Raw genomic sequence first — 20,738 nt, 5'->3', positions numbered from 1 at the left:
AGATCCCGTTTGGTCCCCCTCAAAATTTGACCTTACTTACCCCAGCGTGCCACACACTTCCTGGATCACACCTACCTCTGGAGCCGAGCACTGACAAGACAGAGGAGAAAAGCAGCAGGGCCCTGCTCACCTACGGACCCCCAGCTCCTCCTAGCAGGAAAGGACATGAGCCCCTCCTGATTGCTTGGGGGCTGGGGTGCAGGAGTTCAGAGATAGTACCAGAAAGCGAGCGATTCCTCCACTCTGAGCATCAGGACACCCTTCTCCCTCCTTAGGGTGGATGAGAGCTCCGGGGTGCCCTGTATGCACCAGCGGCCCCTCCCAGGTGCAGGCTGTAGCCGGTCTGGCTGGGGAGGACATAGATGAAATGGTGAAGTCGTGCATCGTCTCGGTGCTTCCTCAGATTCCTGTCATCTTCCCAGGCTGCCCGCTCCTGTTTTGCTTTCCACAGCACTCAAGCCCAGATGCTGTACAGGCAGCCCATGGAAAAAGAGGGTGAAGTGTGCTGACTGCATCTTACCTGGAACCCGGGCCCCCATTCCCGGTCGTCTTCCCGTACTTCCTCCCAGGCTCATTCCTGGACGGTCAGTCCCGGCTGCACTAATGGCCAGGCAACATCAGGTCACGTCAGCCCCTATTGTGCTTCAGGATGCATCCTATCAAAACCCTCCTCTAGATCCACTGGATCAGAAAACTGGCTTCACACCCTCCAGGTTCTCGGGAACTCCAGTGTGCCAGCCCGGGGGCTCCCTCTGTGCCAGGAGCAACAGAAGGCCAGGCCTGGAAGTGAAGAGCCCTTGGAAACTTGAAAACCTATCCAATAGCCACAGTCTGTGCCACGGATACCAAGCCATTGGATGACATGCAAGAAAATCCTGCAGGATTGTGGGCACTGCTCTCTGTGCACAGATGTGGCAAACAGCTTCCGCAGCCCCTTGCGGGCAGCGCCCTTCCCACCCCGTGATAGCTCCTGAGGTGCCCCGTTGGCGGGGCCCAGAGGGCAGCCAGCCTTGTGGGCCCCAGGCACACCTGTGCTTGTACACCTGCCTGTGCCAGGTAGCTGCAGCCTGGTGGTGGAGAGCCCCAGGGCCTGGGCAGCTGAAAGACAGCCCTTTGCCGGACACTGCACCCTGCCACAAAGGTCACCTTGAAAGAATGATTCTGTCCCCAAGAACTGGAAAGCGTGGTGCTCTCCCACATTGGAGCAGAGGAGGCCAGTCTCCAGGCCCAGCCCTGCCATTGACCAGCTGTGCTCAAGCTTGGCAGTGCCTGGTGGGGCGCGGGCCATGTCTGTCCAGGGAGACCTCGTGACGGTGGTTGTCACTGGGAAGGAGGTAGAGGCCCAGGGGAAGGAAGACAGTGGCCCCTGGTCACTTCCTCCCGTCCAACTTGTGGAGTTGGCTGCCTGCCTAGGCCCCCTCATCAGGGCCATGCTGGGCTGTGTCGGCCCCAGTGCGCCGGCGAAGCCTCCCTCATCTCGACTCCCACCAGTGGCATGAGGAGAGCTCACATAAAACCCTGGTGTCCGTGACATAGAATGACGTCTTCCACGGGCGGCGGTGGAGAGCCCCTCACCAGCCCGGGGACACTGGTGACCTACGGTCTGGCCAGACAGCACGCAGGAGCAGCCGTAGTCGGGTTGGGTGATCGTGCTGGGTAGGTCTAAGCGGCCACCCACACGAACGTGACAGTGCCTTTGTCCCCAGGGCAGAGGTTCTCTAGCATCAGTCCGCTCCAGCAGGGCCTGCCTTGGCCGTGCTCAGATCCCAGGATGGCAGGAGGAAGGGTGGGGAGGAAAGGATGACTGCGGCCACCAGAGGCCACCCCGCACGGCTCTGGGGTCACACCTGCTGTCCGGGGAGGCCCGTAAATGGGAGCGAAAAGCAGCGTCATCTAACGGCTGCCCTTTGGGCCACCTGAAAGGATGGTCCACGCCGAGGACTTACGCGGACACCTCAACCTCCAGGAAATAGATTTTCCACATCCGCGTGTGTTAATTTTTATGGGAAGGTTTTACTACATGTTAGGATGATATTTAACAACCAGAAGCATCGGCCCATCCTCGCAAGGAGAGCAGTTTCGTCGTCTGATTTTGCACGGGTTGGGGTTAAAGGCACCGTCTCTGAAAGCTGCTCACACTAATTAATGCCTTTGCTCCCTACAGGGTGAAATTGAGTTTTCAGATACATTGTATAAATCGATGTGCGTGATTGCAAAATATTACGTTCTTCGAGCTATTTTTCCTAATACGTTAGGTACAAAGTGAGAAATTATCTCCCATGAAAAATTGACAGCGAAGCTGAAAATGTTGGATAAACTGTGCCCATATACAGACCTAGGGTTGTCTTATGATAGGTCGCCTCTGTGCCAGGGAAGCGAGGCGCGTGGCCAGATGGCCTAGGCACGACCCGCAGTCCTGCAGGTCGGGTAAAGTTCCAGGCTCTTCTCCCGGAAATCGGGCGGCATCACGGAGAACCAGCAGCAGCAGCCCCGGCTCTCCCAGGAAGGCAGGAAATGGGCCCCTACCTCTTGCCATCTCCTCTCGGTTTCTTTGCTAAGACGGCCGCCACCCCGGAATCGCTTCCTCCCCAAGCTATCACCGGGCAGGGCAGCCTGCCTTCTCTTTCTTCCTCCCTCCTTTTTTTTTTTTTTTTTTTTTGGCCTGTTTTTGTTTGTTTGTTTTTAAGTGAGGCATAACAACAACAGCAAAGATGATAATGATTAACAGTTTGATTTCAAAACCCGTTCTGAAGAAATCACAGTAAACAGAGTGTGTTTGCCTAAGGAAACCCTCCGAGCAATCAGCCAGTAACACAACCGCATGTGCTAATGAACCCAAAGCTGTTAATGTGGTTTCTTCAGTTAAATTGATTCATGAATTTTGAAGAGAACATTATCTAATGAATTTTCTTTGAATAGAAAGCAATTAAAAGGACAAATCAGCCTGATTAACCCCAAAGTCACCCTCCTGCCACAAATGGTGTACAGTTTGAAATTATATCATAAAAAACTAGAGCACATTTGCTATCTTTTTGCCCTCTACTAATCCATGTAAATTAATGAACAACAAAGTTAATTTCTTTTATGACCCTGTTCTAGTATCACCTGGATTATGTTGATGTTTAATTTGCTTAATGTTATAATAAAGACTAAACAGATTTTTTTTTCCAGTGAAGTGATTATCATTCCCTTCAGTTAAGAAGTGATTTTTATTATTTAACACGCATGTAAGGGTGTGTTTCCTTTAAGAACCAAATCACACTTTGCCAGCTTGGCACTGAGTGCAATTAGTGCTATTAGGGACACACTCCGGAACGCCGCTGCTGCCCGTGGAAGCCTTCCCTTTGTTGCTGCCATCAGGAACTCCCGCCCCCCCCAACCCCGGGGGCTCGGTGCCCCCGCCGTGGGGGACGCGGCTCCGTGTCCAGTGCTCCCGAGCGTGTGTTTCCTTTGGAAAGACAATAGGTATCGATTCAGACCGGCCTCCTTCACGTGCCTGGGAAACAGCTCTTAAAACCTGGAAGCCAAGGGAGAGAATGTTCTCATGCGTTCACCTGTTCCTTCCCGGCAGCAGGATGAAGAACAAACGCAATTTGATGTGGTTAGTCAATTAAAATGGGAATAAAGTTATTTTATTTTTGCAACCGTGTTCATTACAGATGCCCGTAGCCGAGGTCCCCACCACCCGCCCCGCGTGCCGTGGCGCTCGGCCCTCTGAGCCCGCTCGCTGCTGGAGGCGTAAAACCCCAGCCCGACCCGGGGCTTCATTTCCCTTCTGTGCCGTGGCTGAGGCCGGACTAACCGGCGGCAGGAGAAGCTCTCAAGGCCGGCGGCGGGCAGGGCCGCCCGTGCTCCCTAACGGGACTGCTCACGAGCTCACCCACGTGCAGGTCCCGGAAGAGCGGCGCGTGTTCCTGCGTGGACCTGGGCAGAGGGGGGAGGAAGTTGCAGATCTGGGACGCGCCGTCGTGGGATGTCGGTGACGGGCCCGGGGGTGGAGGCCACAGGCCGCGCGTTCTTGAGCGTGACACCCCGGTATGTTGATGTGCTCTCTGTTTCAGGACCGGCAGCCCCGTACAGCTGTGGGAGCCGTCGGCCCACGCGACGCCGCCCTGTATTGTCTTTCAGGTTCATTCACTGCGCGGGTGTTGCAGAAGCTGCTGGAGCTTGTGAAGTTTGGAGACACGGTTTCCTACCAGCAGTTAGCAGCCCTGGCAGGCAACCCGAAAGCCGCGCGGGCCGTGGGCGGAGCGATGAGGAGCAACCCTGTAAGTTGGCTGCGGGTGGAGGGGAGGCCTCGGCGCCATGCTCGGGGGGCCCAGGGCCGCGTGATGGAAGCGTGTCCCCCAGGGGCCAGGGCCACGCCTGTGACGGGGCCCCTGCAGCACTGGTAGGTCTACGTCCCTGCCACCCGTGTTTGGCGAGGGTGATCGGGAAGTGTCCCCACAGAAGCACCCCCTTCCGCGTGTGTCAGGGCCCTGGTCACGGTGAGTACGGAGGAGGAGAGCCACGCCTGGACAACGTGGCCAGCGGACATCCGTCCCCTCATCTGGGAACTGGGCATACGAGGCGCCTTGTGGGTGTCACTTGTCCAGGGCCCAGGGCTGCGGCAGGAAACAAAGCAGACGGAGAGGCTGCCCGCGTGGAGCGTCGTTCTAGAAGGAAACACGGATGGGGGTCCAGACCCAGCCCATGTGCCTGACCCTAGGGAGGCTGGAAACCTGACACCAGGGCTCGCACGTCGGAAGGGGGATGATTTGTGGCCTTTGGGCGAGCCTTCCACCCGGGGTGGCTCCATACCCCCGTGCACCTGTAGTCAGATTTTGCAGAAAGGGAGGTTCCCTCCTGGCAACGCCGCACTCGCCAGAGGACGGGTCCACGTGGGGTGGCTGCATGCCTGTCGTACTAGGAGGAGAGGCCACCCCTGCACCTGGGCTGCAGGCTGTCCTGCCTCAGAAAGGAAGTCCACGGGAGGGGGGGAGAGGCCGTGGTGCCCCGTCCACGAGGCCGCCAGGTCCACAGGGGACCCCGCACCACCGAGCGCAACCCGAATATTCTAGTTCTTGTCGCCCCTCCGGTGCCCGCCCGGCTGGGGCCTGCTCGCGCATCCCTGAGCTGCTCCCTGGAGCCGTGGGACAGCCTCTGAGGTGACAGAAGCACAGTGTCCTGTCAGGAGGAGGAAGCAGGGCCGTCGCCTCCTGGTGGGGAAGTCACGACATCAGATAGACCTCGCTTTTCTGTCTGTAGTTTTTGGGGGTTTGTTTTCAGGGTTATCCCCCCCCCCCAGATCACTGGGGGGAGGCAGGTGTTTGCACACCCGGCCTGCTGCTCCCTCCTCGGTGCTGAGGGCAGAGCCCGGTGCCTCTGAGAGTTGGCGTTTACACAGAACTGCCTGGTTTTTGCCCGAGACACGGCCTCTGCAGGTCCATCCTCTGCCGTATTGAAATCCCCCGGGGATTGGGAGCAGTGTGTGACGTGGGCGACACCCCGACCTCTCCGCGCCCTGAGTGGGCTGGTGGGCCCGCTCGGCGCCCTGCTTCGCACCTGGTGTGCTTGAATTTCCGCGTGGCCGGTGTGTCCTCGGGCACGCTGCCTGCACACACGCGGGCGTGCGGGGTGGTCCCGAGTCAGAGTCCTGAGTGTGTGTGCGCGGTTTGGGGTATTTTTGTTTCGTTAACGTTTCCCAGTAAAGTTAGAACCGCGTCGTTCCTCAGGAAGCCCACGTCCCTTCCCAGGTGGCACGTGGCCCTGAGCAGCGGGGCTTCCCTCGGGTGACCCGACGACGGGCCGCTGCGCGGTGAGAACGCAGGAGCCTCGGGCTCTGCGGCCCCGCGGAGACCCTCCCGCCGTCCAGGTCCTCGTGTCCGCCGTGCCCGAGTGCACTCCCCCGGCTCACGGAGCTTGGATCCGATCCCACCGTGGGCGGGGTGGTGGGTGCCCCCCCCCCCCGGCTGGTGCTCTGCAAACGCGCTGCCAGCGGGCGCCCGTCCCGCCGGCCTCACCTGCCTGTGCGCTGACAGCACTTTCTCACTCTCGGTGGTGAGACGCCGTCACCGTTCAGCGATCACGCTCGTGGCGATATTCAGCAACATTTATTGTTCGGCAACCAGCAGGACTCTCCCCTCCTGCTATTAATCTCTATGAATGTCTCTGTTCAAATATGGCCCCAGTCACTGAAATTTATAAAATAGGCTCTCCCAAGGCTTAAAAGTCTAATGTCCGTAAAGTCCACGTATTGACTTCCCTGTCTCGGGCCCGATCGAGAATGGCAGTGACGACAGCGGGCGGGCCCGACCCCTCTGGGTGCCCTCCCGTGCCGACAGCAGCCAGGCTGCTGGTGAGCCGCGGGGGCCTGTCCGTGTGTCCCTCTGTCGCCGGGCGCTGCCCATGATGCGTGCAGGGCCCCTAGGCCTGAGCGGCACCTCGGGGCTCGGTGCAGACCTGCCAGGGGGGGATCGTTTCGGCTCGGCCTCCCAGGGAGCCCGGCAGCCCTCAAAGGGCTCCCTTCACGTTGATTTAAAGCCTCCTTGGAAGGGACCCGGGGGAGCAGCAGCCAGGAGGCGGCCCGGGACTGGCCCACAACCGGCGTGGACGCCCAACGTGGGTGCCCCCTCCCTCGGCGCAGCCGGTGAGATCCAGCCCGCGGCAGCTCCAGCACCAGCAGCCTCGTGGAGACGTCCTCCTCGATGATCTGTGTTCGGGCTGAATAGAGCAATTGTGCGTTTCGGGAAGGAGGGTGAAAAATGGGCCTGGAATGTCACGCGACACCATGAAGCTCATTGTGCATTAATTCCTTAGGTGGCTTGCAATAAACACGAGCACGTGCTGGCTCACGTTACAGCGCTTGCTGCGGCGTGGGGCTCCCTTCCGCGCCAGAGGGAGGGATGGCTGTCGCCGTGTGGCGGCCTGGTCCGGTCCTCAGCACGCGATTTTTTTTTCCCCCCACGTTTTCCACAAAGGACCCGCCAGCCCCAGGCGAGCCGCTGTGGCAGTGATCCGGAAGGTGCGCCCTGCCACACACCGTGGAGGAGGGTCCGTCTTCTGGTGGATCACGCGGAACACGCCCCGCGCCCCCCAAAAACACCCTTGCGCTCATCCTCGGACAGAATTTGCTAAATGCAGTTCAAAGGCGATCGATACGTTGCACGGAGACTTTCCCCCACTTTTTTTCTAAACAAACGCATTCCGGAGGAGTTAGTTTATTCACAGATTGCCATGAGTGTTAATGACCCCCCGAGTCTTGTTCTGCTCGTCACCCAGATGGCTGTTGATAAAGATTTAGCATCATGTTCTAAGTGTCAGGGCTGTCAGTGGGGCTGAACCATTTGACCAGAAGAAAAAAACGCACAGGGAGCTATTGATTACAGCTTCTCCGTGTCACTTGCTCACCAGGATTTAGGTATTGATGAGGCCGCGAGTGAAAACAAGCTCTTTCCCTTGTGGGCTACTACCACAAGAACAAAGGCGAAGTTGGAAAAAATATTCAGCCAGCACCAGAATCAGAGGGATTCCATTATTGATTGAAGGGCCCCTTCGTGTTATTTTTGTTGGAGACAAATCTATGGGTTTGGAAGTTTTATAGCATTTGAGAAAGGGTCTGTGTAAGTGATGGATTCACGTACTGGATGAATTAGATTTCACAGCATGAAGATTTCAATGCAGCTGTGATATTAGGAGCTGCTTGGTTATTGATAAAAATTACATTTATGCAGCGCCGGCTTTAAAGGAAAGGGTACGAGGGGGCGCGGATCCTTTGAAACGTCCTTAGGGCTCAAATAAATTTGGGCAGCTTTCGTTATTTTAGCCTGCCGCCAAAGTTAGCGCAAACGGGAGCAGCGTTCCCCGTTTCTGGTGGTGAAAGCTGCGTGTGTGGTGCGTCCCACCGCTGCAGGCACGAGGCGAGCCTGGCCGGGGCGGCGCCGTCCTGCTGTCCCCGTGCCACGCGGTGGGGACGGATCCCCGTCCGCCTTTTGTAATTGCACAGCTTGGGGAGCGGGGAGGAAAATCTGCTCACCCGTGACGTTAGGCGGGAAACCTCAACTGGTGCCCAGATGTTCACGAAACGACCCTGAGTTAAATCTCCCTCTTTCTCGGTCGAGCTGACGTGGGACATCGTCTGGGCGCGTCCTCAGAGCAGTTACTAGTGTGACTCGGATCAGAACCCTCAGTCCAAGCCGGTATTCCCCTCTTAAAATGCTCTGTGTCTCCCTCCAAGGGGATGGGGATGGCCAGCCACGGGCGGGGCGGGGCGCTGGGGTCACCCTCCGCCTGTGAAGTGGCGCCGCCAGGAAGCCAGGTCGCCCCCCACCTTCCACCCCGCCCCCCGCCGCTTGGCTTCAGAGCACATGCGTCCCCGTGGCAACCCAAACTTCCTGTCAGAGTCGGGTGGGTGGGGGTGATGTGGGAGGAGTCAGGTGACCGCAGGGCTGGCCGGCACCCCAGGCCGCACTCAGTGCCCCCCCCCACCCCGGCAGCAGGTGCAGTGGCAAGAAGTCTGGGCGCCAGGCTCTGCCTCCTTGGAGCTGGAATCCCCTCTTTGCCTCTAAACTGGGTGCGAACTCAAGCAAGCAGAGGACCGTGACCCGGGGCCGGCCGTGCCTGGGGCTTCTCGGGGGCGTGATGTGCCACACATGCCCCAGCGGCCTCACAGGGGGCCGCATCTGGGACGGGACTGGAGACCATGCCACCTGCCCAGGCACAGGTGCAGCCCGGGGCCCACCCAGGGGTGCGTGGCAGGCTGAGACGGACACCTGGCCAGCGGGCGCCAGTACCATGAGAGGAGCTCCCGGAAACATGTCCTCGGCCGCTCTTCTAGAACCTCACCCGACGGGGGGCTGGTCGCTTTGTCCAGCTCAGGTCTTTGGAGGTGGAGCTTGTCTCAGTAGAGGTCACCCTTCGGGACCCTGCAGGAGGGACTGCTGTCCTTGCAGGACCTTTGGGGCACGGGGCCACGTGTGAGAGGGTAGGACGGGGTGCTGCATTGTCCCCCGGGTGAGGTCTGCGACGACCTGTGCCCTTCCCCCCGCCCTGGCTGTGTCTCCCGAGCCGGGCCCATTCCTGTCGCCGTGCTCACTGGCCATTACATTCTTGGTGGACCAGCCCTGGGACCTGCTGTCACCCCGTGTGTCCGGGGCCATTAGTGATGACCCCCGGAGCCCCTTCACCCCAGTCAAGACAGAGCCACTTAGGACTGAACAGAGATGTGCCCGGCACTCCCGGACAGACCCCTTCCTCAGGTGTGAGCGCTGCTGAGAAGCTCTGTGGTTCCCCCTGCCCCCTGGGAAGTCCCTCAGGTTCCAGGGAACTGCTGTTGGGATCTCTAAGCAGAGTGACCATCCCTCTCCTGGAGCCCCTGCAGTGGGCGCATCTGTGCACCCTTGCGTTTGGTGGCCCCGGGCGTGGAGCCCTCGCCAGGCCGGCACGCCCTCAGCTGTGCCACGAGCTGCCCACCCAGGGAGGTCAGCCACCTGAGACACGGCCCTGCCCACTCTGGTTCTAAGGGGCCACACGTTCCATCCCTCCCCTTTCCTCCCGTGTTCTGGGCCAGCGAAGAGGTGGATATGGGACATTAGCGTATTTGCTTTATGAGGATAAAAGCTAACCTGGAGAGGTGGCATGGCCGTGGTGGGCTTCCTGGAAATTTGCCTGGAGTCCGACCCCCTTCCTGTCTCCAACGCCAGCTGGGCTGGGTCCTGGGGACTCCCCCTGGCTGGTCCCTGAGTCTCCTCCCCTTGGGCTGGGGGAGAGGAGAGGGGCGGACGAGGCCAGGCATGTCCCTCCTACCAGTGGGTGTCCTGCCATGTGGAAGTCAGGAGCAAGGGCCAGGCCCACGGTGCCCACTCTCCACAGTGGACTCCGCCCTGAGCACAGACACTGATGCCAGTGGGCGTCCTGGCGCTCCTGTCTGTACAGCCAGGCCAGGGGGAGGAGGCCCGAGGCATCCCTCGCCCCCTGAAACAGCTGCTGGAAGGGAGCCTGAGCCCTGGAGGGTATAGGACTGGCTGTTACACGCCCCCCCCCCCCCAGCAGGACTGGCTTCCAGGACTGCGTCAGGTGGGGTGGTTGGCCCGTGTGTGGCTGTGGGAATAATGACCACCCGTGTGACCGTGGCCCCCACGCGAACCCAGCCCCTGTGAGGCCAGGCATCCACTCTTGGACGTGGGGTATCAGACACCCGCAGGTGTGCCCCGCGCGGGCTCCAGGCAAGGGCACTGGGTGGGGGGTGTCCCGTCCTGGGGGTGCTCCGTGTCTGCCAGAGAGACCCCTGCCCTCCTCCTGTGGGGCCACGGGCCAGCCCCGCTTCCCCTGGCGCTGGAACAGCAGCTAGCTGAGCCGCCCGTAGCTGGATGGGCCCGTTCCGCAAAGCCCTGAGGTGCCCAGAGCCCAGGCCGCACCCCTCCCACACCCCTCCCCGGCCCGCCATCCCTGCTCCTGGTCCTGGCTTTGGGGCCGTTTAACCATCGGCTGGCTTCTCTTTGTAGGATTGTGTTCGGCTTTGTTTTCCTCCTAAGCGGCCTTGCTCTTGGCGAAGCCATTCTGTTGCTGCAGGCAGGCGCCGGCCGCTCCTGCCTCCGGAGGTGGGAGGCTACCCGAGGCGGGCGGAGGGGTGAGGGTGGCTGTGGCCCTGGGTCCGGGGTCCTGAGGGGTGGCGGGGTGACGGCAGCAGCCGCTCAGGTGAGAACAGATGAGGACGAGAGCTGCTCAAGCTCCCCAGGTGTCCCGGGACTGAGGCGGGGAGACAGCCACGCCCGGCACACGGCGCGGCGCGAGGTGGGGTCAGCAGACCTTTCCTGTAAAGGGCCTGATGGTGGGTGTTTCAGGCTGTCCGAGGCAGCCGCAGACGATATGGCTGCGTTCCAGTAGGAATTATTTACGAAAACCCGGAGCCTGTAGCAGCCGGCAGCCACAGTCGGCCGGAGCCTTGTGTGAGTACCGTCCTCCTGAAGGTTCCTGTCGCTTGTCGAAATGTTTCAGGAATTTGCACACCACCCATAACTTGGAAACGTAGTTTTGGATCTGGTTAGCATGCATTATAAATCACTCGCCAAGGCAGTTGTCTCCTCCCAAATCTTGGTCTAGGGGATTCTCTGGATATGCCAGAGGCACCACGTGGCTCCTGGGCGCATGCCGAGAGCCTCCGAGACCAAGGGGCACAGAGCACTCACACAGCCAGCTGGGGACCCGCACCCAGCCCACCCCTGGCCTGTAGCCCCTGCTAGGTCAGCTGTGGTCAGGGGCCTGGCACTTGACCCCAAGAGACTCACTGGCCTGGAGCCCAGACTAACGGGCTGGCTTCCTGTCTTCCAGGTGCCCATCCTCATCCCGTGCCACAGAGTGGTCTGCAGCAGCGGAGCCATGGGCAACTACACCGGAGGACTCGCCACGAAGGAGTGGCTGCTAGCCCACGAAGGCCGCCTGGCAGGGAAGCCCACCTATCCAGGGGGCTCCTATCTGGCCGGAACCCGACGCGGGGCGCTGGGTGGCACCCCCAGGCCCCATCCTGCTGGCCGGGACGGATGCGTGCGGGAGTAAACATCTGAGTGACTGTGAAGGTACCAGCACGCTGGAAGGGGTACGCGGTGGCCCTGCTCTATTAAAGGTGCTGGATGTGTCCTGAGGGATGCCGTGCGTGTGCCCTTCCTTGTTTTTACATTTTGCAGCCGAGCAAGTTCAGAAGTCCGGCCCTCCCTTGTTCATACGGTCTGTTCCCCTCCCACTCTCGCTCCATCTCTAAGGCTGCTACAGCGGGGATGAGGGAGCAGGGGGAGCCTGCAAACAGCCGGGCGACAGGCCTGTCCCCCAGAAGCCGGCCTCCCGGCATGCTTCCCGGCTACCCCCGCTTCTCAGCAGGCTTCCTGACCTTGCCTTACTCACCGCTGGGAAGGCTGGTGCAGGATGCACGCGTGTGGGGCTGCATCGGTCAAATGGGAAAGACCTGCTGGGACAACCGTCGCCCTTCGAGGTGGGTTTGGTTGCAGTGGCTCCTTTCTGAGGGATGGGGGGGGTCTTGCCTCGGGCCCCAGCCCCGCCCCTGACCTTCGCATGCCCCGAGCAGAGGAGGTGGTGAGGCACACCAAGCTCTCCTTCCCCGGCACCCCGAGCCCGAGCCTGGAGGTCAGAGGTCACGCCGGAAGGTGGTCGGCTCCTGTCCCCAGGGGCGGTCACAGAGCGTTTCCAGCATCCACCGAGGACCTCAGCCCGATACTTCATTATCCTGCTGTCGTTTCAGCTTTATAATTAACTATATCAGAAAAAGCATGAGGGAAACTCGTAGCTTTGCATGTGGATAAATAAAATAGAGCGAATGATATATGGAGAAAATAAACCCCACCCCACCGTGCAGTAGAAAGCTGTATTTTTGTCAGGGGTTCCTGCGACCGTAAAGCACAGCAGGGAAGCTCAGGTGGTTTGTACGTGTCACTGAAAGGCTGGCAAATATACGGCCTGTGACGTGCGCAGCTTGGGTGCATTTTATATTTCGCGTTACCTGTACGCCTACGAGAGAACAAGGACCTAATGTTAGCCGGCTTCAGCCTCTTCTCCCCAGTTTGTAGTTTGACGTAGCCCTTTATTACATCAACCGAATTCTGGATTTTTTTTCCCCTCCAAAATAAAGTGCTGTGACCCTTACTCCATCATCTCCTGACTTCGCTCCTTCTCTGTGCTTCGTCTCCAAGCGCACTGTCCCGCTCCCACCGTGAGCTGCGTAGAGGTCTGACCTCCGGACAGACCGCCGGGCCGGCCTGCGTCACTGAGCCCCTCGGCGGGCTCCCAGAACTGCAAGCGCGCTGTCCGGCGTCTCCGCGCGAGAGCAGAGGGCTCCCTCCTGTGTTTCTGACGGCTTGGGGCGACGAGGGGGGGGGCCCGGGGCACACTCTGCACCCGGGGGCCGGGGAGGCGGCTGTGTTGGAAATTCCATAAGGAAAAGGCTTTTCTCCAGGAACTGACGGCCACCCAGAGACGTGGTGACGCGCGGCCCCTCTGCCCGGCCCTGAACGGACGGGAAACCGTGGTTCTCAGGAGGGAGGGTGCCCTTGTTGGCCTGGGTGTGGATTTCGTCTGAGCGCTTTCCAATAGAGGGCACCATAGCCGTGCACTAGGCTGCGGTTGGGAGACCCCCAGCACCACGTCCGTCCGTCTAAGGATGGATGGGAGAGCGGGGCCAGGGTAGAGCTCTCCCCTCGGCTCCGTGACAGCCCCACGGGCCCTCCTGAGGCTCTACATGTCGTGTCCATGTGGCCCGTGCCGCCGCCTGGACCAGGAAAGCGTGGGTCCCTTGCCCGCCAACGTGCCCCCCACTGTGATCCCCAGGTGGCCTCCGAGGGAGCCTCCTGCGAGGGCCAAGCTCCTGGCAGGGCTCGGCCACCTGCAGCCAGGGACCCGCCCACCAGAGCCGTCCGAGGTGACCCCGCAGCTCCGCGTGGCCTGGCACCGCCTGTTTGGGCCCACGTCCTGTTTTCTGTCTCCCAGGGCTTCCTCGGTGCTGTCAGAACAGGCTTGATAGATGCCCCGAGGTTCCTGCTGACGGAGGCAGCAGCCAGGCTCAAACCGGCGCGGCCGTGTACCGCTCCGAGGACAGGCTCTGCAGAGGCCCACATGAAAAGCCAGCGCGGGTCGCCTAGAGCCGCTGCTGCTCAAGGTTGCGGTGCGGTTTATGGAGATAAAGAGGAAAAGGGAAGGCACAAAGAGATGCAAAAGTATTTTCCAAATAAAAAGAAACGTCGAAACAAGAGAGATCTGTGTTCTTGGGCCTCAGGCCCGGGTCCCCCGCACCAGCCGGGCTCGCCCCGTCCGTGCAGCGCGCGGTGCTTTGAACACCGACACGGAGACCCCCGGGCCCGTGATGGCTGGGCCCGTGATGGCTGGCTCCGTGCAGCAGCTTGGCCGCCGCGTGCTGTTCTCACCCATTTCCAGAGACCCAGATCGTGAGAGATTTGGAGCGAACACGTGTGTTTGCAGAGGCGCGGGTACAGCCATAGATGCCCTCGGCCGGGCAGACACCGGGGTTGTGGAGGGTGGCTGTGCTCCCCGATTCCTTTTCCCACGTAGAACAGATGCCTCATGTGAGCCCGCACCTGTCCGTGTCCTGCGGCTGCACCAAGGGACCAGGTGACCGCACAAGTCTGCCTCCTGATGCCCAAGGAAGAAAATTGCACAGTGTCCTGGGCGAGCGGGGGCCAGAGAGGGCTGTGGCACAGGCTCGGGCAGAGGCGGACCCCATGGGATCGGCCGCTGGCAGTGGCAAAGGTGCCCCAGGACTCACGCAGGAGGCAAGAAGGCTCACCTTGCAGGTGACAGAGGTGGGACTGCTAATCCTTGTCCGCTTCTCACCCGGCAGACGCGCCGACTGCACCACCCGCGTGTGATTGACCGTTTGGAGACATGGAAGTCCCTTCCCACCCAGTGTCTTCGGATGCACGTTTTCTTCCAAGTCTCCTTCCCGCACGCCAAGCGCTCGTCCAGAGTCTCTTCCGAGTGGCCCGGCGAGTCCAGGGCTGCTGTGTCTGTATCGAGACGGTTTGTATTTCTTAACCCGCTCGTGAGCAGCAGGGTCACCCCAGAACTTACTTCCTTGAAAACTGCGACGTGAGCAGGAACGCCTGACGGGGAGGTTGCTTAAGAACCTAAGTGGTGGCCCGATGCCGTGGGAGCCCCGTGGGGTCCGTGTGCCGTCTCCGGAGGCCCTTGTCCCCACCCCCCAGCCGCGCGGTGCCCCTGGCGGTGCGGACGGGCGCTGATGGCCGTGTGTCCTCCCGGCCGCCCCCCGCGTGCTCCACCCTGGCTGCCAGCGCCCCCGCTGTGACCACGTAGCAGCGCCAGCTCAGACCTCGGCCCGCCGTCGCAGCTGAATCGAGGGGAGAGCCGTCCGCGCTGGAGCTTGCCGAGGGTCTTCGTGCAATTTTGGTTTTAAACCGCACAGAGGAGGACTCTCGAGTGATAAATGACTCAACGCGGGGGCAACGGGGAGGGGCACGCAGGAAAAGAGTTTTATTTTACTCAAAAGATTGTCCCACAAGAGCGTTCAGGAAACCGAGCCTTGCCCTGTGGTCCGGGAGCCGTGATGTGTCGGGAGCCCGAGCGCGTCGTCGGGGTGTGTTTTCTTGCCGCCGTCCGGGCGGCGGGGTCGGGGGCAGAGGGCAGCCCGCGGCCCGCGGCGGGGGTTTCGCCGTGCTGGGCCTCCCTCAGCCCAGGCGCGGTTTTTTTCTTTCTTGTTCGCCGGCATTTGATTGAGAGTTTGTGTTTAGGAAGCTGAAGCCCACATCAATTTTGCGTGTTATCAGTCTCAAAGACGTTGAGGCTTACGCGGGGCTTTGCCATGCGGCCCCTGTCTGTCCTGTCTGTCCTGTCTGTCTGTCTGAAGGAAAAGGGGTGGCAGCTGAAAGCCAGGCCCAGAGCCTGGAGAAACTGCAGGTCCCGACGCGTCTCTAGGCGGCCGAGGGCGGCTGTGCAGGGGCCTCGGACCCCGTGTCTCCAGCTGCCGACAGACGAGCGCGTCTGGCCTCCATCAGCCGGTCGGCTCCGTGGGGTGCGTGCTGGGCGGGTGGGGGGTGAGGCGTAGGGAAGGGCCTGGACAGCGAGGCGCGGCCGGACGCAGAGCCCGACCCCGACGGCGCCCGGACTGATGAAAGGACATCGTTAACAAGTCTTTAAGGTGTTCTCGATGTTTTTTCGTTGTTGGGGGGGGAGGGGCAGATAAAAAGCCCAAGAAAAAAAACTGCACGAACGCCAGTTAGGATCGATCGTGGGACGCGTGCACCCGTGTCGCGGGGCACCTTCGGGGAGCCTCGTACTCCTCACCGTGGTTTGAGCGGCCTTCCTGGGTGACTGGTGAGTGGAGCTCGTCTCAGGGGGTGTAGGTGCTCGACCTGAGCGGGTGGCCCTGCGTCTGAGGGCACGAGGAGGAGCTCCAGGGGGTCGCTGTCCTGAACTCATGCCGAGGAAGGGGAGCGTGTGCTGCTCCCGGGCCCGAGATCCCTCCGCTGGCTGCCAGGGACCCCGTGGGGGCACTCCAAGCGCTTTTCCTCTGTGTGTGGTTCTTGCCAGGAGGCACCAGCCCTGGGGCGAGGGGCGCGGGCGATGGCGCAGGGAGGTCGGGGACTTTTGTCCCATTTCATCCCTTGCCTCTGAGCGCCTGAGTCCTCCCCGGGCAAGCGCACCCCGAGCACACGCACACCTGAGCCTTTTCTTAAGTCTTCCTGCCGCACATCACTTTTGTTTGGTTCCCAAACACGAGCAACATGTTTGCCTCCAGATTGGTTTGTTGACTTAAATTAAGAAAAACCCAGCTGGAGAAAATATCAGTGTCCAAACATTAAGCAACATGTGATATTGTGCAAAAAGTATTGCTTTTTGCCTGTTTTGATTGCCATAGCTACGAGAAGTAGATGCACGTGTCAGCGTCTTGGCAGGCGGTGCCAAGCTGTGCCCTCCAGCGGGCGGGCGGGCCTTCCCTCAAGGGGCCCTGAACCTGTACCCGCCGTCCGGAGCAGCCCCTCCCAAGAAGGAAAGCCCAGCCCCGGGCCGTCTGTGGGGATTTAGTCCATCGAGGGCCCAAGAAAGCAAGGCCGGGAGCCCTGACCGCCCTCACCGCTCACTTGATAGCCGCGCAAGGTGCGTGTGGTGCGGGGCGGCCCACCGGGTGAGGGGCCCCGGGCAGGAGGCTGTGCGGCTGAGCCGAGCTCCCGGCATGCGTCGACTCAGTCGGGGTAAGTCGAGGTAAGTTCTGTGAAAGCCTGGAGATCCTTCCGGATAAAAGATTCCGCCTTCGTGTATGCCCCAAACACGAAGTCCTCGGTGCCGGGTGGGGGAGCCGAACCCAGCAGCAGCCCTGGCGCCCGTGCAGCTGGAGCACTTGCCTGGGCCCGACACATCCTCCGGACGCTTCCTCGGAGCTGCTACTGTCCTGAGTCCCAACACGGGGGCAGACAGGTACCCCGCAGGAGCCTCCGTGTAGGGGCCCACCCATCCGTGTGGCTTCAGCAGACCGTCCTTCGGGTCGTCTGCTTGGTGCCTGTCGCATTGTCCCCAGGCATGGAGAGCGGGGCCCGGGGCATGGCCAGGGCAGCCCGTGGGCGGGAGGAGGCTGCGGCTTGCAGGCCCCCGGACCTAGCACCTGCCCCCCCCCCACCGGCGCGGCAGCCCGGGGAGCCCACCCCTTTGCCACACTCGCACTCAGACCTAGTTTGGTTAGGAATTCCTGAAATGTTGTCTTCCCAGGAGTTTTGCTGTTTCCAGAACCCCAGCGATCTCCCTCACGTGGCCTCCTGCACCACAGCTTGGACCATTTTTCTTGGGAAAAGGGCTTTCGTGGCTTTGTAGGCCTCGGCTGTGACCCTCCTGCCGCGTGCAGCCTCCCCGGGGGACCCTGCCTGGGCTGCCCCAGCAAACGTGCAGGACGGTGCACATCTGCACTCATAGGTTACCCCCCGCCCGACACGGCCCCTGCAGAAGGTGGCAGGGCAGTGGCCGTGACCACACCGTCCATCCTACCGGCCACGTCGGAGTCTCCGGTTAGGGGTGAGGTGGATGGAAGCGGAGCCATGAGGCAGACCTGGAGCATTCTGGAGCCAGCTCCCATGGGGCCCAGAGAAGGGCTGTTGGCTGGGAGTGCCCCCTGCCAGGTCCTCCTGGGAGCTGATCTGGTCAGTGGGCCCAAGAGGCCAGCAGGCCCCTGTACCCAGGTGCACCGACAGCCTCCCGCTCCGGAGCAGGAGGGCAGCGCCTTCCCAAGACCCTGTTCACGTGGGTGGTGCTCAGGATTGCCGTCCCTGTCCTGGGGACACCGGGCCAGCCTCGGTCCCTCCCGCAGGAAGCACATGGAGAGCAAGCAGCCGCCTCGCCCACAGGGCCTTAGAGTGATGTTCCCACCCCTGAAGGCTTCTCCCCAGCCGAGGCCCTCCATCCTTAGGGTCGCCCTTCTCAGCTGCGCCGCAGAGTGTCACCCTGGCCAGGGCTACCCCCAGGCCAGAGGGTGGTCCTGGAGTGACCCAGCCCCCAGCCCTGTGCCATCAGAGGTCATGGAGACCCCATCCCTGCCCTGGCTCTGTCCCCTGAACGCATGGGCACATCGGACACGCTGGCTCCTCTCCTCGGTCAGGACGGGTGGCCGTGTCTCCTGGTGGCCGTGGTGATCCTGAACCGGGGGAAGGAGGGTCTGTGCAGGTACAGAGGGAGCCACCTGCGGTGCAGCTCGTTCAAGGCAGGCTCTCCCCAAGAACCGCAGTCTGTGCTCCTCAGGGCCCCTCCCGGCCGCTGGAGGGGGGCCTGGTTGCCAACGACCTGCAGGCGGCACGGCTGCTCCAACTTCCTGGGAAAGGCCTGCAGCAGCTCTGGTCACAGGTAAGGGTGGGGTCTGGGCGCACGGTGGCAGCCCACACGCACCGTCACTGCCAGGACTGCCACGCGTAGTGGGCACGGGGCCAGGAAGGGGCAGCAGGGAGTGGGCGGGGCCTCGAGTCAGCTCTGCCCTGCAGGCCTCTGGTCACCCCTTGTGGCTGGATTTAGTCCAGGCCTGTGACCCTCGGTGGTGGGTCCAGGTTATCTAGGGGCCGTGGCCTGGGGTCTCCTTCCCGATTCAAGGATCTCAGGCCTGAGTGACCATGTGCCCGGCCAGCCCCCTGGGGACACTGCCGTGGACATGGGTCTGCCCTCACCAGGTGCCTCCCCAGCCAGGCGCAGAAGCCAGCGCCAAGCCTGTGGCACTTGCCCAAGACGCCAGGGCGTCCCCATGGTCGTGTTTCAGCGCAGGCCGCCACCACGGCCAGGTGGTCAGGTAGTGAGTCCGGAGCCCGTAGAAGGGCAGTGAGTGGCATTGGCAGCTCCCTGGACATCTGCGGGATTGCTGCTGAGCCCGGCGAGTGGACGGTGGACAGTGCAGCCGGCCTAGGAGCTGCCGGGACTGGGTGTCCCACAAAGGGGTCCCTCTCTCCGCCCGCTGTAGGGCTCTCCTCGGGGGCGGCGGTGCACGTGGTCCTCCCACCCTCCTCCTCCTGCCCAGCTCTTGACCAAGGCCCACAGCAGCTTGCCCCATCCCGTTAGGACGTGTCTGCTGCAATGCCACGTCCCTCCCTTGGTGGGTTTGTATCTCCTCGAGTCCCGGAAAACCTTGGGTCCCCATCCCCGTGAACTGTCTTGGGGCCTGGAGGTGAGAGGTCCTGGCTGCACCTCCCTCTGTGCAGGTGCACAGCGCCCTAGGCTCTGGTGGCATAAGCCAGCCCGTCACCAAGGGGCCGGCCCCACACCGCCTTCATGGGGCTCCCCGTGAGCACGCCCCGCCCCCCAGAACCTCTCTTGGCTGTGCTCGGCCACAGACGCTCGGCTCCCAGCCTCCTCCTCCGACAGGCAGGCTCCAGTGACTGTCACCCGCTTCCATCACCCCGAGCTCCTCAGTCCCCTGGCCCCTTCTCCAGGGAGGTGGGCCCGCCTGGGCCTCCCTGCAGGAGCCCAGCCCTCGGAACACTCTGGCCTCATGCCCACTGTGGGGAGGGCCCTGAGCACCCCAGGGTAGCCAGCCCTCCATGGGCCTGGTTTCCCGAGGATTGCTTGGAGGTTGTCTGCTCTGGGGCTGAGCAGAGCTGGGGAAGGCAAGGCCCGGGCGCCTGGCCCAGCACAGCAGGTGAGGTCGCCCTCCACCTGCACCCTGACCGCCCACCATCAGCAGCTCCCCAGGGCGCTGGACCCCCGGCTCCCAGGAGCCGCCTATGCCTCGGCCTTGGGCACCGTAGGCCCCACACCCCCCAACCCTGAGAGCCCTTTCTGGCACAGACCCCCAGCTCCTGCATGCTCCCCACCCTTCCTCGAGCCCAGCAGACCCCTCGGCCCACGTTGTGCGTGCAGGTAGAGGCAGGCTGTAGCTCCAGCCCACCCTCAGGGCTGCGGGTGGACAGACCGAGGCCCCAGGGCTCCCGGGGCTTGTCTCAGGCTATACCGGTGGGTGCACGGCAGGGCCAGGGTGGGTGCGAGAAGAGCCCGACGCAGGCAGCAGCCGGGGTGCGGTGTCCTCCTGGACCGGGGCCCTTCCCTGCGGCTGGAAGGTCCTACTGTGTGACGTGGTGAGGGGTCCTGGTCTCCCTTACCCCAAGCCGCTCCGCCACCACTCTGAGTGGGAGGACAGGTTCTTTCTGGAAGGAAGGAGGGGGAGGGGAGCCACCCTCAGCTTTTTAGAAAGAAAACGCAGAAGGCGTGGTGCCCGCACGATGCCCGCCTGGTGCTGTGGGCACCCCTGCCCCCGTGGCCCCGGCCTCTCCGAGTGTCCAGAATCCCCATCTAGACCCCACGGGAGGGATGTGGCTCCTGGTGGCCCGTGGGCCTGGGTCGGCAACGGGGTGGAGCCAGGCCAAAGGGGACCCCGTGTTCCTCAGAAAGTGAGTTCCCTGTTCAAGAGGGTGTTTGCGGGGGGGGGGGGGTATCGGTTCACGTCTGTTTGTGGAAAATCTCAGGATCCGAGGGGAGGCCTGGTCTGAGGCTGGTTCCCCGTCACGGACCCGAGGGCGCGAGGGGCAGCAGGGTCACAGCTCTGATACGATGCTGCAAAGCTGCGCTTTGAGGCCGGAGCCCGGATGCGGCGGGCAGACGCCTGTGCCCAGAGGAGCGAGAGGGCCTTGGCCCCGTAAAGGGCTCTGTTGCCCACGCTTTTAACGTTTAACTCACCGCGTTATGCACACCTGGGAGCAACCACGGGGCAGGGGGAGCAGAGCCGGGCTTGCTTGGCTCGGGGCAGGTCTCCAGCAGGTCACCCG

The 20,738-nt window shown here is 61.9% G+C and overlaps 1 protein-coding gene across 2 annotated transcripts in view; it reads left to right on the top strand.

Moving 5' to 3' along the window:
• Positions 1-12,630, top strand: part of MGMT (O-6-methylguanine-DNA methyltransferase) — a 283,374-nt gene extending 270,744 nt beyond the window's left edge. Inside the window, exons 4-7 of one of the 2 annotated variants that reach the window (XM_041745252.1) lie at positions 4,129-4,268; positions 10,482-10,577; positions 10,821-10,925; positions 11,308-12,630. In XM_041745252.1, coding sequence (XP_041601186.1) covers positions 4,129-4,268; positions 10,482-10,577; positions 10,821-10,925; positions 11,308-11,532 — 566 coding nt within the window. In that variant the 3' untranslated portion in view covers positions 11,533-12,630. The remainder of the gene's footprint in view (positions 1-4,128; positions 4,269-10,481; positions 10,578-10,820; positions 10,926-11,307) is intronic. The other variant, XM_041745253.1, reaches the window with a different exon arrangement.
• Positions 12,631-20,738: the final 8,108 nt, after the last annotated feature.

This window comes from Vulpes lagopus, chromosome 2 (assembly GCF_018345385.1).
Source record: "Vulpes lagopus strain Blue_001 chromosome 2, ASM1834538v1, whole genome shotgun sequence".
NCBI classification, from domain to species: domain Eukaryota; kingdom Metazoa; phylum Chordata; class Mammalia; order Carnivora; family Canidae; genus Vulpes; species Vulpes lagopus.
This window is presented reverse-complemented; position numbering and strand designations above follow the sequence as displayed.